Raw genomic sequence first — 18,996 nt, 5'->3', positions numbered from 1 at the left:
CGTCGGCATGTTTCTCTTGAATGGATCTTTTACTCCCAGTTGTACAATAGCAGGAGCGTAATGGAGGCCAATTGTTCGTACTGTGGTCGGGTCGTCCAAACCCAGAGCATATCCGCTGACATTCCATAAGACGAGTAATTGAGGTAGGGAAACCTCCGATTTTTTGGCACCCTGTAGGACTGGAAATTTCTAGTGCAAACTGCTCATCGAGGCTGGAGATATCGAACGAGACTTGTTTTCGGTAGTATCCACAGCTTTTGCAACCATCGTGCTGTTGTAGTTGGCCAATAGATGCACCCATTTGGATAACAAATTGAGCTGAAGGCAGTTCCTTATGGACTAACGAGAGAATACCTCTAATATCGAACTTGCAACACAAGATCGAGCCCTTGCAGTAGTATCGCCCGCTGGACAAAACTGGCTCTTCGTCCAGTTCGAAAAAAAAAGAAGTGGCTAAGAGGGCACGGCATAGCTCGTCAGGGATATGACATTGCAGTCGCGAGAGTTTTTCCATACTGTGGATGTCGTCCAGCTCAGGTATACCGTCCCGAAGCTCAGTATCGAGGCGAAATACATCACTTTTCATGGGCTCAGGAAGATTATCGACTGTCTCTTCAAAGCCTTTGTTCCCATCTACGGCGGGCGAGAAAAGAAATGTACGTATCCCACGGCTTATGAAATTGTTTTTCAACATTCCTATGGGCAATTTGTCTTTTTTTTCTTCGGACAAACTGTCGAAACCTGTGCCTACGCTTACAACAATATCTGGCCCTTCGGCTGTAGGCCATAGGATTGAAGTCTCTCGTATCGCAGCTCTTAAAGGGCAGTTTGCGCGGACTCCAGCATCCTGTAGAGTTCCAATTCCATCCAGATAGTGTGTACGGAAATAGCTAGTCACGTAGCGTGTTCAATAGCAGGCTCAGGATTAAGAGTGGAATAAACTTACCCTAATGCAGCAACACAACACCGAGCCCTAGAGTATTGACATTTTTAGATGGCGAATCAACAATTCAAAGCAATGCACTGTGCAGTATAAAATGGAACCATAGTAGAAATACACTTACGCCTGCCAGAGTAGAGGTTCGTCATTGATATCGCGTGGCATAATCTGTGTATAAGAAGCGCGCTCTCGTAGATTTCGAAAGTGTCGATAATTTGTTAGTAGACACAACATCCCATCCTGTTCTACATGGCTTGTAGTTAATGCGATTCGGGCTTCAGGTTGTGCGCTCGGTACATCGAAGAGGTAACGATTGTGACTGAAGGCTTTTTGTAAAGTATAATCGAGGGTATACGAGTCATAAGCGGCATCGGCTAATAGATGACAAATAAAACTCCATGCTTTAGACACCCGACTCTCCTGATTTTGTTTCGAAGAGAATATCTCCGATGCAAGTGACTTGAACCTTTCAAGAGCGTGAGCAGCGCTGGAGCCCATGAGGAATATTTCTGAAATTATTAGACCCCCTGAAAATGTATTGTTAGATCAACTGCGCTTGGGATCGGGTAGCAGAACCTAGGATAGGTCAGAACCTACCGACGCTTGTGCCAACTGACAAATGGAAGTCGTTGCGAAGTGGTCTTCCTCCCCGCCTTCGCTCTAATTCCTTCAAATACGCAAGGCTTATCACGCCGCGTATACCACCCCCGTCAAGAACCAAAACATCTGGCCGCTTAGTTGGGGGTAGGCATCGTGTTATATATTGAAATTTCTCCTGGCAGATAACGCAGAATGATAACTCAACGTGATACTCAGCACCTGAAGCTCGCTTGCCCCAAATACGAGCGCATGTATTGCAGATAGCATGTCCACAAGGAAGCATTTCGTCGGTTCCGCGAATAAGACAGCTCAAACAGCAAATGGAGGATCTCAGAGGTGCCCAATTGAAGGCATTCTTAGCCAAAAATCGTCTTCTCTGAGTTGCTGTGCCTAGAAAACCATTAAGTCTGGTGAAATTGAGACAGAATTGAAGCTCTATTGCCTCGAGTCCCGATTGGAAATCTTCCGTTGAGACAGATCGCCACGCAGAAGAACAAGTTTCTGCATACAATTTCTTAAATATCAATTGAGGGTCAAATTCTAATTAACTAGTTAGCAGCAAGAAAAAAGGCGCGTGTTCCTAAGGATACCTACCATGCATTCCGGGGGGATATGCATTTAATATTAGGCCAGATGCAATATAAGCCGCCGTGGCAGACATTGTTTTGCCAGTTTTTCTTGACAACCTCATGAATTCCTGAAGGTGATGAGACGCATTTGGAGCTTCATGACCCTCTCTGGCGTACTTGATGACATCGAATGGGGCCTGAGGCCGTTGTGCAAAGTACACCGTCGCTGCACGAATAATATAGCGGAGATGCGCGGCAGAAAATAACAGATGCGCCGCTTCGTGCTGAGCACGTGAAGAATATATCGCACGTGATATACTGTCACGTAAGGGCTCGAATTTTGGCGCAGGGGATAAGGAGTGTCGACTTCTTAAATCCACCACAGTCAAAGTAGACAACACGGAAGGTACTAAAGCATCCAGTATCTCATTATCGATAAAATCGGAGGCACCGAATTGTGACTGTGGATCTGAAAGAACAATTATCAACTCAGGGCGGGACTGCGTTTGCTCATCCTGGTTACTTCTAGCCGAGAGCCAGGACACCAGCAGGTCTTTAGTTTTCTCTGGACTCCCAATGTCTTCTGCAAAGAGACAGATAACGTGTGAGAAAGAAAAGAAAAGTCGTATATATAGCAAGTTCCTCAGAATTTCGGACGAGTTATGGCCGTCTTCGGAACGTATTTGAAGACTTTTAGATAGAGATTGAAATCGCCCGCTTGTTTTGGATAAAGCTTTCACGTCTGAGTTTCCTTCAATGAAAAGAACTGGATATTTTGTCTCGATAGTGTCTGTGCTTATGTGTAGCTTGGCTAAACATGGGACGCAGCGCCGTTGCGTATTATTGCGCGGGAATATTGCCCTTAATGCCTGTGACTTGACGTGATTTCCAATAAAACATGCAAGAGTGGGGTATTGGTCTGAAGGGTACTTTAGGTCATCTACCAGCTCTTTGAAGCGGCCCGAATCATGTATATTCCAGCCATTGGTATCTCTGGTAAGCTGCAACCACTCATACATTCTTGAGTAATCATTAACCTGTTCTATGGTTGCAGAGGATAGATGTCTTGCTGTCTATAAATAGTGCTATTTGTTTATACCCTCGCAAGCTGAGCTCTAATTCACAGTTATCCAATACATATTAATAAAGTCTGAAATTGAAAGAAAAGTTTTTCCTATATATCTTTTTTGAGGCTCCACGAGCTTAAACCAGTAAAATATTCAACTCAGGTTACAACAGCGTTTTTACCATGAATGAGCTTTTTCGTTAGCCCTTTGGCTTGAGTTACATCTCCCAAAACCATTGGCAAGTTAAGTACAGGATTTTGAGAAGATACTAGTATACGTTTTCCGTAATGACCAACTGACTCACTCTGATTCGCCTGGACTTAACCTTTTCTTTGAGAATTGAAATTGACCTTGTATTTTTTTGACATGCCGTCAACTTGATTCCGAGTGTTATAAATGGGTTCTTGGTGTTCTAAGTAGATAAACTATGTTTTTTCTTACATCACGTCGTTCAAAACTTTTAGGTTAGGTGTCAAGAGATGTCGGCGCTTAAATATGGACTTTTTCACTTGCTCCAATTTCTGTGTTTAGTGAGAATCACCGCGTATTTTACCTCCCGACAACAGAAGTAAAAGCACATCCTCATAAATTTCCTCGTCATTGTGCAGCCTTTTCACCAAACCCCATGGCAAACTTGGCCCTGAAGCTTTCTGAAGATAAATTAATGATCACGTTTATTTATGAAATTACCCCCAACCCGGCCTGTGTTTAACTATTCTCTCGGTATCATTGACAATATCGGCCATTTTGATTAGTGAGAGAAGTAATAAAGGTTCGCGTTAATTCTATTGGCTTATACATTGATAATGAATTCGACTGAAGCCCCTCTATGCGTATGGTTTGAACTATATACCACTTATTGAGGTCAAATTAAGCATTCGTGTTCCCATTCCCTGATAATTATGGAATATGTGACAGGGGACGGTCTAAGTCCAGCTATAATGGTGGTCTACTTTTGATATTCACAATTTCTGCCATTTTCAAAGCCGTTGCAAAGTCAAGATTATTGGATATAGACCAGTGCTTAACTTTACAAAAGCTAATGAAGTTCAATAATATTGGATTTGCGATGCTTAAAATTATCTAAAACTGGGACTTTTCCTATTATGCACTTAATTGTTCAACACTACCGAAAGATGACCTCACTGACTCATTCGAAAAATTACGGCCAAAGGCCAAAAGCCGTCTCTCACGTTGAACAATCTTCCTGAGAGTATCCTTAGACACCGTTAACATTTTTGTTTGCCTCCACGCCTCTCCGCTTCTTTTGATTATGTGATAAGGGCCCAAAGCTTGAAACAGCTACATTTATAGGAGACCGAAGGCTCATGGCTTCTTGAGTACAATTTCTGGCTTTAACAAAGTCTACTTGGCAAGCTAAGCTTTATGGGTTATAAAATTTCATTGGTGCGCCTTTCAGGACCCTGAAAAAGAGCCAAGATCCTTCAGGATGGCAGTGTTAGAAAACAGAGGTACGTTCAGAAGATTTGTTCTTTTTAGTTATTTTTCTTTTATTCACGTTGCTTCCTAAATGCCTTATATTGGCACTGCCAAAATTTTTAGTATGCTCACTTAACTAGGAGAGGACGTGGCGAAAAACCAATCTAAAGCTCCTCGCAAAGATGCCCAGCAAAGGCGAAGACGCAGAAAGTCTCTTTTCAAGTGGACCGCAAAATATAGCATCGATTTTGAGTCTGATGTTTTCCTAATCATTCGCTCAAGAAAAGACGGCAAAATCTACTTAATGAACTCTGATGATTCATGGAAACAATGGCCCCTTACAAAATCCGAGTTGGTATGTCTTTAATCAAATTACAGTTGGTAAATACTGAGTCATTATTTCCTTAAGGACATTTGTTTCCCCGCGCCGGAAAAAATGACTTGCTCTGATGCGCTTATAGGACAATCTGCGCAAAAGAATTCTGCATCTTGATCTTTTCTGATAACTCATTTTTTTGAGAGTAGTTTTTCTTTCCTGTGTACCACAAGCCACGATATCACGGCCTTCATGATCATGGAACATGCTGGAGCTTTCACTTGAGCTTCTCTTTACCTGCACCCTTCCAGAGGCCATTGTCGTATCTCACAGAAACCTTGAGAATAAGGACATTCAATTTCATTTCATATAGCAAGAACATTGCCTAAGAAGACTATATAACACTTACTCGCTATCCATTCTGGTATGCCAAATGGTCCTACTAGCAAATATTAATCAAACTCATAGGCACAGAGCGCTGGAGATGACTGGTCCTCTATCATGGAATGAATTCATTTGTTCATTAATGATCATGAAGCTTTTAGATCCTCACTTGCGATGGAGCTCAGAAAAGCGAAACTGGGCCTTGAGGCAAGCAATACTTCATTTTCAGAAACCTCAGTCTGTTGTCATTGGGTGGCCGGCGAGCGAAAGACGCAGGATAGACCGATTGGAAAAAGCATCCCCCTCAAAACCTGCAATGTCGTCAGCAACTCACATTTCCGACCAGACACAACTTGCACTTCGGTCGGTGTCTCCTTTGAAAGCTTTATTTAGCAAAGACAAGAAGCTGTCAATTGTACGTCGTCAATCGCGACGCTACATCTTGGGTAGATCTCTGTTTTCTAAAGGAGCAGATTGTATCTTACCACTAGCGCTGAGTGGGAATAGGGTGAAACTGAGGTATTTCTTGTCTAAGGTCCATGAGATTCAAAAGCACCATCCGCTAGTTTGTTCGGCATTGCAAAAAACCCTTCGTCAAAGCAGACGTAAAAGAATTCTGATTTTTATGGGGCATTTGTCATATTTCGGGCAATTGGCGCACAACGTTTCCTGTATCTTGAACACTTTGGATGAGTTATCGAGGAAAGAAAACACGTGTGCCACAGATAAAGTATGATGTCATAAATTCATTACTTTATGAATTTTTAGGGTCCGAAAATGTTTCGAAAATATGATTATAGATTATACTGTATCTGTATTCGGAATCATGGTAGTTGTGTATACAGCCTTCCTATTTTTTTTATCTTGGAAGAGTGTGGAGGTATAGCTGATTTCGAACATTACTGTATTGTATATATGATTCTCTAGCGAGTTAGTGTAATTGAAGATCAGTTTTCTGTAATGTGCATTTTTTGCTTGCGTCCAGCGTATGTTTAAATCTATATCTGAAAACTCTGAGTTTGAAGGAAAACAAAAGCCATTTGAGAGATTTCTTTTGCCTATTTTTTCGAAAATATTCATCATGGATGGGAAACATGTACGTAGCGCCGCTAAGGATAAGTTACAATAAATGACTCAAAGGGCCTTTGCTATAGAACGATAATTTTAAAAAAAAAAAAAAAAAAAAGCAAAGATTGATGCGCAGTTCAAGTGAAATCCGTCAATTTAACTAAATACATAATATATTATCAACGTTCGTGATCACCGGTTATTGTCAGTAGACTGATTTGGCTAAGTAAAATGAAATGCGTAGAGAGATGATGGTACCATCATCTCTCTAACCTTTGAGGGCCCTCTGAAGTAGACCCATCATCTGGTCAACTTTCCCGTCGAGAGCTTCGACTCGACTATGGAGATCCTTAAATTGGCCAAATTTAAGCTCGAGTGCGGTAACTCGATCTCTCAATTCTGTAACAATAGATGGAGAAGAGAGCTCGGTTGTTTGCTGGGGTATCTGTACAATGCCTCCGGCTTTCTTTGTATCCGAAAGAGGTCTATGGCATGTCTTCACCACTGTCTTCACTGCTTGAGAATCCACGTCCCATGGTGCAGGAATTTTGTCTCTCTCGCAGCTTTTGGCAGTATAATTATTAGCCTCTTCGTCATTACCAATGTAGCGCTTAAACGTTCCGTCGTTAACCATTATCAGCCCTTCCTTTGAAGTAATAAGTATGTGCCGGGTAGGAGGACTTCTTTTTGCTGTTCCTGCTGTTCGTAACTTTGGTACATTATAGAAGCAAGCAAGGTGAAGAACCATGTCTCCAAGGTCTTCTCTCGAGAAGGATTTGGCTTTCTCTTCCGAGGGCCGATGTATCCATCTTTTACCCTTGATTTTGTTCCAGTCTTTGACTGCAGAGCTGATTTCCCGCTGGTTCACAGCTTCAACACACCAAGCCTTGGTGGCTGGATACCACCTTTGAACCACAAACTGGCTAACATACTCAACTTCTTGATTCGTATCTCCACGTCTCTTAGGTCTTACAGACTGTACCTCAGCAAGTACGGAGGTTTTGAGGTCATCGTCTTTAACCTGCAGTACGCAGTAGTCCGCCTGAAGCACATGCTTGATGATAGCGCGATTTTTAAGTTCCATTTTCAAGCCACCAGAAAATGATGTCACGTGAAGGTTACCGCGTCCTTTCTTCGGCTCCTCGGAGTCACTGGAGGCACCAGAGGAATCCTCTTGATCTTGGTCTTCACCAGAGCCATTCTCGTCATCACCTTCTTTTTTTGTCTTTTCAATGTCCGTGGCTTTTTCTTCATTATCTGTCACCCCATCTCCTTTGCTTGCAGATTCGATCTCTGTAACCCGAATTAGTAGAGATCAATATAGACTTTTACACGTGAATGGATGTACTTGATTTTATCTCATCAACGCTCTCTTTGTTATTGCTGGTTGCCCATGAAACGACGCTCCAGAGCAAATTTTTTACCTGCTCTCGGTCTCCATCGAAATTGGGAATGTTCCATAGTCCTTCTTCATCGGAACGGAGTATATGTTGATATAACTCTTCCAGCTTTTCATTGAGTTTGATCTTCTGGTTGGCAGATAGCTCTTTCGAGCCCGATTTTATGCCCTCGGGGAGCTCATCGGGCTTGACGGGCCTGTTTCCTTGACCAATATGGGTCAACAACTCCGCCGTGACAAGATCCCTATACAGCTCTGTTTCCCAACTGGACATGATGTAATTGCGTTCAAGTTGCCCTAGCTTGGTTTTTGTTTTTTGAAAATCAACTACAAGGCCACAGAAGTAAAAGCCTATATAAGCTATTATCCGTGACCTAATGAAGTCTTTATAGCTTCAGAAGAGCTGTGATTTTTTTTATTTGTGCGCTCTCATGATTTACCGTTACTAAATCAAATGAAGACCTTATTTTGCTAGTACTGAGCCCAGCAGATCTTCTCTACCATTCAAAATTTCAGCAGGTGACCGCACAGGCTTTGAGACTGTTTTATCTAGGAAGACAGTATTTGAACATCATGAGAATATTTGTTATCAAATTCAAGAGTTGAAAATAAAAATACAGAACAATGTATATTAGTTTCCCAAATTGATATTACCGTCCGATATTTCTTTTATTCCACCGCAAAGTTCCATGCTCAATGCACTGTCCTGCGTTAGGCTATTTTTTCGCCCACCTTACATTTGTCGATATGCCCCTGGTGGGTCGACATAAATTGCACTTGACCGATTAGCTGTTCATTGCACAAACGGTGAATAAGTCATCCAGACAGGTTCTCCTCCATGTTTGTCGTTGGGGGCTTCTTCTTTATCCTGTTCGCTATTGTCGAAAAGCGCTTTGCGAAGATGCCAATAATTCCGCTCCGTCTCTTTGGTCAGGCACCTATGTCTGTCATCTACTTCCAAAGTGCCCTGCTTCCAAGATGTGCGAGGCTACAGTCCACTCCAGAGTGCAGCCATATTTCTCCCATTATTGCTTCTGCAGCATCGCAGGTGTGATATCTGGACCCGTGATGACGAAGCTGGCCCGGTAAGTCTCTTTTTCGGACATGTGAAGCTAGTTGGCTGAAGATTGCCCCAAAGATATGCTCCAGTGTTGTACGTTGAACTGATGCTGTGGACGTTAGGTGCTGGTCTACAACTTTTGTTTTTTCGGACCACATCCACAGCGGTATACGTGATTGTTTTAAGAATCGAAGTGGCTGGCATCGGTTTCGATCTTTAACCTGGTAAGTGTGCCATTCATGCTGCATATCATGTGCTCGATAATAACCGATAGAAAGTCCTTGTTGCATTACAGGCCTTTTCCAAACCCGACGTGCCGTAGCAACCTCCACGCGAAACTTGCTGCGAATGCTCGGGTCTGTAGTGGGCATGGCCTTGTCGACCGCAGTTCAAAGCACAGTAATGAAATCAGCCTTACCTGTAGATCTGCCATCATCGATTCGCAAGCAAGTGAACAGTGGTAGCTGGGAACGAGGACAACTAGGCATGGGAAATTGGGACCACCAAATCTTGGATGCCAAAATGAAAGGTATTCGAGCCGTATTCATCCTGTTGGTTCCATTGGTAGGCTTATGTCTTCTCGGTTGTTATTTCATTCCCAATAGGGAACTTCTAAAGGACTCCAGGCGCAACAAGAATGCGGAAGCAGGTGTACACAAAGCGCAACTCCCTGAAAACGGAGTAATATGGAGCTAGCACCCACAATGGCGAACCCAAAGTGGTCTTAAGGTAAAGGCTCATAAGATTTAAATGAAATTATGGACGCAATACGACTTGTAATATTAGAGATTTCCATAGCCTCCTATATACCTACGGAGGGTAGGATGGCAATAGGTGCTCGCGGCGACAAACCCCGTTACCTTTAGTCCAATTAGCAGGCCATTTCGGATGCAGGCCAATCAAAAGGAGTTAAGAGCCGTGAAGGAGCTCGTTCCTGAGTCATTTAGCTTGGCAAGTCTTCTATGTGCGTACCGATGATTGCAGTCTCAGGCTTGGATTACAATGCACATAATGTGCGTGGTGTGACAATCACTATGACTGAGAGCCTGCTTAAGTCGTTCACATGAAAAGCTCTAGTTAGTTTCTTAACTCGATAAATTTAGGATTTTGATATATTTATGGCATCCACCCCTAGATAGGCATAGCGCAGTAAAATTATCCACCGTTTTCTCTACCGCTTTTAACATCCTTCCGCAACTATCTCGTATACTGTTTACTAACTCAGACGATGGCCCTTGAAGGAACTATTTACGCGGTCGGAGGACCTCTGGTAGACGAGATATCTCAAGAAATGTTTTTGCGAAGGGAGACAATTTCCATCTAGAAGCATTGACGTTTATTTTATTGATTTATAAGTTACAGAATTTTGATGCGCACGCTGCTATTTGGTGTATTCCGAATAATCAATCTGCCCGCTTTCCAGGCGCCTACGCTACTTCCCCATCATACAACGTAACTCGTGTCAGTCCATGTCTGATGGGGACTCGTACGGAGGAACTTAAAGAGGACAAAATTCGACATTCAGATCTGCATGGACGTCGCATTCCTTGGTAGCATAGTCGTCATTTGGACGATAGTAGACCATATCGCATTCTTCGTCATCGCGAGGGCAGTCGATTGTGGCACAACCCTTGAAGCTTGGAACAATTCGGACACCATATTGCGTGTCCCGTCCTGCGTTAATCATTGATAAGTCGTAGAAAACCTGGTTTGGGGGGCAGCAATCGATCCCGTTGGCATTATCGAAACAAGCGCTATACTCCACCTGGACAATATCTGAGCTCCCCTCGTAGGTGCTAATTTTCCAAGAGTTCCCAGTGCCATTGATAGTAAGCCGAAACGGTTCAGAAATTGCCTCTCCGGGATTCAATGTCTTTTTTAGATAAGTGTCTTTCGCAACTCCCTCTATGTATAGAGAGAAGTGGCAATTGTTGTGTAAATTTATACTCCCACGGTTGACATCAAGAGAGTGTACACCGTATCCAAAAAAACTCAAACCAAATAGCATACAGAAAAAGGTTCGAGACATATTCATGTTTGTCTGTGGAACAGAAACCTATGAAACGTAAACATTTGTTCTTTTATCAGCGAACTCTTATTCATTTATTGGCTGCTTTGCAGAGCCACCAATATGCCCAAATATTTTTGTACCTGATTGCTCTGATAAATAAAAGGCAGCTAGCCTGGCATGCTTATAAAGTCCATTAAATTGTCTGACTAAACAAAAAGTATTTTTTTATCCTTTTTTCATGGTAATAAGTTAGCACGAGCTAGTCCGACATTTGAGAAAATACGGGAATCTCAAGTAAGGACGATCGCTGCTTAAATTGTATGGCAAACATTCAGTGACTTTTCTGCGTATCTACGTTATCTTGTAAACGGTAAGCCAAAAAGGAAGTATGAGGGGCAAGGAAGTATGAGGAGCAGACAGAGACGAGAGAGCAGTAGAAGAAGTTCAGCGATAGGAAGAAATGCATGGGTACAATTACAAATTAATTAGTACATTTCTACGCAAACATTATTATGGATGATGCAAAGCGTTCAAGAGCAAAATATTAGCGCCGACCTGAAATCATCGGATGTCCAAAAGCAACCGTCCCAAACTTACATGAGGCGCTGTCTACGGCTTATATGAAGAAACTACCTGAAGCTGGAAATCTCAACTCCCGAAATTAGAGATTCAATAGGTTCGACGCATTATATAAACTGGATAATATCACCAGTTCAGTCTCAATGGGCTGTCCTCCACAGAACTATAGCACTTTTTGACAATCAAGTGACATGCGTTCCAATTACTTTGCCTTTTTGCTGAACGCGTTTTCCAGCACTGCCTTTGCAAGCTCATTGCTGGTATTTAGCAACAAGGGAGAATGTAGGATTTGGTCAGATGATAATTACGCATGCACGGGCTACTCCGCTCCATTCGCCAAACTTTCTGGCGCGAATGACTGTTCAGGTAAAGTTTTAAGGTGCCATTGACAGCTTCATTTAGTGACAACCTCATAGATCTCATCATCAACAGAGAATCAACTAACCAGGATGCACTGAGAGTTGACATTTGCGGGACAGAAAATGGTCAGCAGCTTGCTTGGATATATGTGAATCGAGATGGCACCGTTTCGTTTGAAAACAAGCAAGGCGACACTGCGACTTGCAAGCTTGATAGTGGTTTCCAGACCGGTAGCAAGTGTATTTCTGTTCATTCAGATACAGCTGATTTTTCTTCATCCCAATTTGCTACCAGGCAGTCGTCGACACCTGTCGCTGGCCAATCTTCGACACTTACCACCAGCGAATCTGCAGCTTCAACATCAAAGCAACCGCACAGCCGTCTATGCCCTCTGGCTGACTCGTAAGAACAGTACAAGTTTTGAACTTCAGCATTTCGTGTAACAGCTCAGGCCATATTAGCAAATTCAGATTACAATACCTTTGTCTTTGCCTTGGGTATCGTTGCGCTTGTTGTCGCCATATTGACTTCAACTTTTGATTAATCTTTAGACCGAGCCACTCTATCTTTTTGTGGTAAGTCATTACAATATTTCCAGAAGAACTCGGAAATCAATAGGGGTGTAAGAAGAAAATACAGTAGCATTCCAGTAGGCCATTTGTATTTGTCCTCTTGATCATGGCATATCAGAAACTCCTCCCAATAGTAACTTTCATGCTTGGGAGCGAACTCCAAAGTTAAGTTCGGGAGACGACATACAGCACAGACAACAGTAAACAGAACTATAGCTCCGGAAGGAATGATTAAAGACAGACCTTGCCAAGTATTGGCTCTACGGACTCGTTAATTACTTTATCGTAGTCTTAACTACAAGCACTACCGTCTGGTAGGAAAAATGGCAGTGAAGTTGTGGTGGATGTGAACGCAAAAAAGTTGCCCCTGCCAAGAGAAGATCACCCAAACCCACAGCATCTGGTGACTTACCTCAGTAAATGAAAGAAGGATCCTGCCATGTGCTTAATCACATCGAGGATAATGTCGTGGAGAATAGATGCATCCCGAAATTTATATGTGCTGTCCGCCAGTTCCGCCAGTTCGAACTCAACACCTAGCGAGCTCGCCAACTACCATTAAATGTCGTGATGGTGGCAAACATTGACACGGTGGGCTGAGCTCCTCCACAGGCATCCTGAGTGATAGAGATATTCGGACCAGGCTCGGTCATATAAGAACCGTCGTGGGGTTGTGAGTCCTCGTGGAAACGAAGGCGGGTGGTACCAGTTAATTGCACTAATTGTGGCGGAGGGCACAACCCGCCCAGCTGGAACTGACCCGTGAGATCGCGGCAATGAGTCGGTCAAGGCTAGCATTGGCAGATTGTCTGATATATTCCCACATCGCTTAGCACTCCTTAATTACAGCAGTAGTAACATACCGAGGCACCCGATAATCGTACTCAGCCAAAATATCTATTTAAACATGCCCCTGAAGATAGCAGGAGGCGACACTATCTTAACATCCTCAGCAGGCTAGGATTAATCCGGAAACAGAACCAAACGGGACGGGGACGTCATTTGAGAAGTTCATCAAACCCACAGAGCTCAGAAGAGGCCGCCCACGGAGATCACCAAACAGATCTGAGGGCAAAGCGCAGCTGCCTATGTACGTAACAAACTGACGCTAACTTCAACAACCAGCGATCTGCGAGTTACAAGCGGCGTCCCAGATGACCTTGTAGGAGCACGCCATTTCGAAGAAGCGCGGCCTGAGCGAGCTGGAGGACACTCTGGATCAACAGATGGACAATAGCAACTGGTTCGACATCCGACTCTCTCATATCGATTCCCTTTAGGATAATACTCCACGGAATACCTTTGAAAAAGAGCGATCTCAGTTCATCAATGTTGTCACAACAACACTCAACACAAATACTACGTCAGAACCTGGCCCTTAGGATCTGTACCCACCCATGGAGCCTAGAATATCAAAAAACTTTTACACTCAAATACATCCGAATGCAAGCGGTCCCAGTTAGATGCTCTCCCCCCGCAATCACGACAGTGCACCACACTTGGAAACCCCGACTGACGGTGTGTCGCGCGGAACCCGCGATTATACTATTGAGAAACTCATCCATTAGTGGATTCGTAGAAGATACTTCACTAGACGGCACATAAGTCGTGGTCTGTGACGGCCACTTTTCTCACGGAAAGGAAGGTCTGAGCGACTGGCATCATCGCGGTGCAGGGTGGCCAGGATTACGATCCAGCTCGTCACCGGCTACACTTTGCTTTCGTCCTTTACATTGTATGGAGAATAAAACTAGGGTATGATGTGGGAAAAAGTGGATGCAAAATTTCCAGCTGTGGGTTGCAGCACGAAATGGAAAAAAAGCAGTATTGCATCCGTTGAGGCCAAATTAACAAAGTGATTCGTGATCATAGAGTATTCTCCTCATCTACATTGTCTTGGTATACCAAGCCATTCCCATATTGATCGGCAGACTGGCGATCTGTTCCGCAAAGGAATTTCATAGGTAGGTAAACGTTCCACATAGTATTCATGTTATTTGAGTAACCTAAGATGACGGAAAACCATTCTTCAAATTATCAAACCTTGAAGCACCAAACTGTAGCTGATTTTGGCTCTGATCCAATGACTCAACGCCTCCGAAGGAAGTCACAACCTGGTATGAAGTTAGTCAATTTAATAGAGAGAATTTCATGTTCAATAGCACATACTGTTCTGATCAAACTATCAGGTCCAGCTTTGTCGCTGCTGCTCTCCCACCACATTGCACCGCCAAGTCCTTTGGTCACAATAAACTGTGCCTTTTCTGAGCCACCTCCGGTGTATCGTAGCTGACCATCATACGTTGGACTGGGTCAAAGCTGAAGCTTGCGACGGGTTCTTCCATGAAGTTGATTTGCGCAGCGGAAAAAGGCAAGTCTTTATAATCCCATACTCCATTCTCCCAGTTGCCATCGCCCACTCCGTTATAGACTGTTCCAGGTCCGTCGGTATTCATAAAGGATCTGCCGTAGAGTGGCATGCCAAGCATAATCCTACTTGGATCCACACCATTAGAAATGTAGTATTCAACGGCTTGGGCCGAGTTGAAAGGTGTACTTTTTGCGTTATCAAGTGATGGGTAAATGTTGGCGTCATGGCCAGCGTGAGTATCCCAGCTACCAGAATAATCATAGGCCATTAAATTCCAAAAATCAATGTATGGTTCCATGGCCGGGATGCGAAGCTTTTCGTAGTGTGTTTGTCCTGAGGTAATTGTCAATCATATGCAGTTTCCACATGAGACTTAACGTACCTGCAGGGCAGGCAACAGAAATCAAGAAATGATAGTCATCTGCATGCTTGGCACTATATGTATCTAATGCCTACGTATTGTTAGTGTAACTTGAGTGACGACCTAGGTAAGCCTTACCGAGCGCAGTTCTTGAAGAGCTGTCACCAGATTTTCTGCCTGGGTATCATCTGCTGGATACTGCCCTTGGATTTAATGGAACTTCACCCATTTGGAGTTTCAAGATTCATACCTCCCAATCAATGTCAATGCCGTCAAGTCCTAAGTCTTGAACTAGCTTCACGGCCGAAGAGACAAATTTTGCTCTGCCTATCTCCGTACCCAGAGCGCCTGCAAAATTGCTTGAATAGGTCCATCCTCCAATTGAAAGCAAGACTTTTAGCTGGCGGTTCTTTTGTTTCAAAAGAAAAAGCTGCTTGATGCAGCCATATACATTGCTTCCAGCGTCACTCCATACATCGCCCGGAAAAAGTTTCTCTTCATCAGCCCACAGGTCTGATAGAAAAACTTCCCCCGTTTCAATGTGCACATTTGCAAATGCGTATAAAATATGCGTCAATTCATTTATCGGTATATTTTCGGGATAGAAGCCCCTAGCGTAAATGGCCTAACGTGCTCAATATTGGTAATCGTTGACACGCAGTTTTGTTGTCTGACTTACCCAGTTAACAAAGTACGCCACGGAACGGTATCCAGAGCCTTGACTAGTCACCATAGTTGCAGTATCAAGCTGTGACAAATTCCCTCGACGGAATATCATCTCGGTTGTAGAAAGGCTCAGTGTCGCCATCAACGATACCAAACACGAGCTGAACTTGAGTGTCCAATGCATAACCAAGTCTATCTCAAAGTCCGAAAAATTGCCACGATAAAAATAATCTCGATTTTGCGTGTCTTCCAACTTTATCTATTATGGTTGGCGAAAAAATAATACTTACAATAAACAAATAGGTCAATGTTTCATTGAAAGTCATCCTGCTATTTGTTTGAGGACCTTCGCATGGTATTTGTTCAACCTTTGTTAAAATTGAATAATGAATCTCATCATCATTGGTGTGTTTCTGTTGGAGCACCTGAATAGTCCTGAACTTCATCTCTGTGTTTGACAGTGTCTCTGACACCGAGCGCCCCATTTTGGTTCAACAAATTCGGGACGAAGTGTGAATGGATATTAGGCTCCATTTTGCCTAAAATTATTGATTGAAACAAAAATTTAGTTCAACTTCATGAAAATGTAGATGTTAACATCATGGAACCTCACTAAATTAGTAATTTAGTTTTCTAGATTAATGTTTTATGTAAGCCTCAATGACTTCGAAGAGCTATTACAAGATCAAAGATATATTTAAAGTGATGTGTACAGTACTTTCTGACTATACAAAGTATATACAGTCAACTTCCAGTATGACATAGCCCTCCGTTCCAGAGAAAACGCATGACTAACTATTATGAGTGAATTAACTAACTATGGAAAACAGAAATGATGACATAGAACAAATTTAGATAACTAGCCCTAAGCTCTTATTTCCTATTTAAGAAGCCATCTAATGGCATGACCTGCGCGTCCTCTATAGGATCTACGAGCTTAGTAGTCATGTCATTATATAAAGACCTAAGATGAAGATCCTCATAATACCAGGGCTGCCAACCTACTCTGCCATTTGAACGGTAAGGGGTAATCTTTGAAACTGCAGAGATTTGTGCGCAATTTTGACTTAGACGGGAGCTTAGGTGGGTCATAATACTGCGGTGCTCACCTTGGTACTGCGTGCCTAATAAATTATCTGCGTTAAACCCCTAGCGGTGGGTCCAGGGAAGAGTTACTCTGTGTGTACCGGTCAAGGCGATTTTGAGAATGACTATCATGTTCAATATCGTTCGAATATAAATGGTGAATGATTCTCTGCATCAAGCACTGTACTTCATCGTAGGAATCGATTTGTTTCTGATTTCTATGACAGAACAATAAGCAATCCTTTCGACCGAATTCTCCGGTTCAAATTAGCAAGCTAGACGCCATACAGTCTAGAGCTGGCATGGCATGCAAGACGCAATATCATTCAAGATGTTCTGCCTTCTATGAGAAACGAGTGAAAAGTATCAAGAACATTTTTCCCGAAGCCAGAAGACCTCCCTCAGCAACCGCGTATCCACGAATGATACTTGAGAACCAGGATGTGGATTTACGGAAGAACATTCTTGCTGCGGCGTTCTCCTGGATTTTGCTTGCTGGATATTTGGTTTTTCCGAATACATTCAGCTCACTACGCACCTCAGACTCGCTTAGATCATCAGCAAGCAAAACAGGCATCGGGGAGGTCACATATAAAGTGGTACTTAATATTCCACTACTGACAGTTGCCGGAGTGGTCTGTTTCATCGGTTTGTGTGGCCATGTTTACCTCTGGACATATAATCACAATCTTTTGTGGCTTCAATCTAAAATCTTTTTGTAAGTTGAATATATTCTCGCAATAATTGCCTCAACTCAACATATTATAGACCTGTTCTTATTAATTCCCTGACGGGCTTTATCAACACTCTGATCAGTGTGTACACAAATCGCGCAGGTTCATGGTCGGCGACGGCAGCCACTACGGCCTTTGTTACCGGGTTTTTTATTTTCACAGCAGGCATGGGCTTCTGTGTGTATTACTATCGAATTCACTTGCTTAAACAAGCTTTCGTGAGTGAAGTCAAAAGAAAAACAGACGAAAGAAATGATTTGGAAAGGACATTTGTAGACTACCTAGATCGTTACAAGCGGTAGCCTCGAATAAATATCAAGTGTATGGGGAGTTTGTATGTACTATATTGCCTCAAGTCGTATGTTAAATTGACAGAATAATGGCTAGAGACAAATCAGCCGTTTGATTCTTTCCGTCAACAAATCTACTCAATGCCATCTCTTGCGCGATGAGGATATTTCAAACTCTCGCTGTTGGTAATAAAGTATTTTACGTATGCGCTGTGTTGATCTCCGTCGTATATAAAGAAGCTCTATATGTTTGTGCCCGGCGGCGAATTGCCAATTCTGACCAGGTAGACTGAAAGTATAGTAAGCGAGACAGAGAACTTGAAAAATAAGAATGAAGGTAACAGAGATTTGTCGATACTCCAATATGAATAATTGTGGAGTTTAGAGAAATGGTGCCGTTTTGTCTTGAACATCGTAAAATGAGCAAAAGCACGGGATGAGTATGACATTGCACGGGATAGAAGTCTTTTGAGACACTGAAAATCATACTGTACGAGCTGTAACAATAGAATTAAAACAGGCTTATACAGTATAGTTCAAGTCATAATTCAGTTTACCTAAAACAGTATTCTAAGGGCAGCAACTCACGTGATGGTGACGGTATTGGTCTCAAAGCATAGGAAAACTCAATAAACTGCACGTATGAAGAGGCTTAAGCACCCTGAGAACCATACCCAAGAATGACAGAAAGTCTCGCTAGGCCAGGGACAATATTTCCACCAATACCACCAATCTCAGCTTCTGTTTCTGTATAGGAATTACTGACTAGTGAAGCATCGGTGCGATGTAGGAGCAGATTTGGCCCAAATACTTCGCAGATTTCCATGCCCTGTATCTCGAACCCAGTTCTTTGGGCCGTAATGGCAGATACATCAAAATCCGACCATCCCGAGTTAATAGCGGAGGCAAGATCAAACTCCCCCGAAGTAGAGGCATATCGGCCATTTGAGTCCTTCGGAATAGGTGATCCTGGAGCCGCACCCCAACCGCCCTGGGAATCACAACGTATTTAACCTCCCCTGCTGCAATGTCCAACACCGTACAAGCTCTCCCGCACCACCCATTTATCACTCCTTCTGCACTGTACTTGTTCCAAATTGCAATACTCCATGGTTCTTTTTCA

General features: G+C 43.0%; 2 protein-coding genes across 2 annotated transcripts; both read right to left on the bottom strand.

Annotated features, from left to right (window-relative positions):
* Window positions 1–6,652: 6,652 nt before the first annotated feature.
* On the bottom strand, window positions 6,653–8,057 carry N7498_007857 (uncharacterized protein; the record flags this gene model as incomplete). The annotated part of the gene is made up of 2 exons (XM_058454919.1): window positions 6,653–7,677; window positions 7,733–8,057. 2 exons carry the CDS (start codon window positions 8,055–8,057, stop codon window positions 6,653–6,655), a joined length of 1,350 nt encoding a protein of 449 aa, XP_058307168.1.
* Window positions 8,058–14,371: 6,314 nt separating this feature from the next.
* N7498_007856 (glycoside hydrolase family 18 protein) lies at window positions 14,372–15,830 on the bottom strand (the record flags this gene model as incomplete). Its single annotated transcript, XM_058454918.1, has 7 exons — window positions 14,372–14,479; window positions 14,535–14,629; window positions 14,668–15,069; window positions 15,119–15,188; window positions 15,236–15,295; window positions 15,348–15,722; window positions 15,777–15,830. The coding sequence occupies 7 exons, from the start codon at window positions 15,828–15,830 to the stop codon at window positions 14,372–14,374; spliced, it is 1,164 nt and encodes a 387-aa protein (XP_058307167.1).
* Window positions 15,831–18,996: the final 3,166 nt, after the last annotated feature.

Source organism: Penicillium cinerascens (assembly GCF_028974065.1).
Source record: "Penicillium cinerascens strain IBT 15544 chromosome Unknown contig_9_segment0_segment0, whole genome shotgun sequence".
NCBI lineage: Eukaryota > Fungi > Ascomycota > Eurotiomycetes > Eurotiales > Aspergillaceae > Penicillium > Penicillium cinerascens.
The sequence above is the reverse complement of the archived record's forward strand: the minus strand, read 5'-3'. Positions and strand labels throughout refer to the sequence as shown.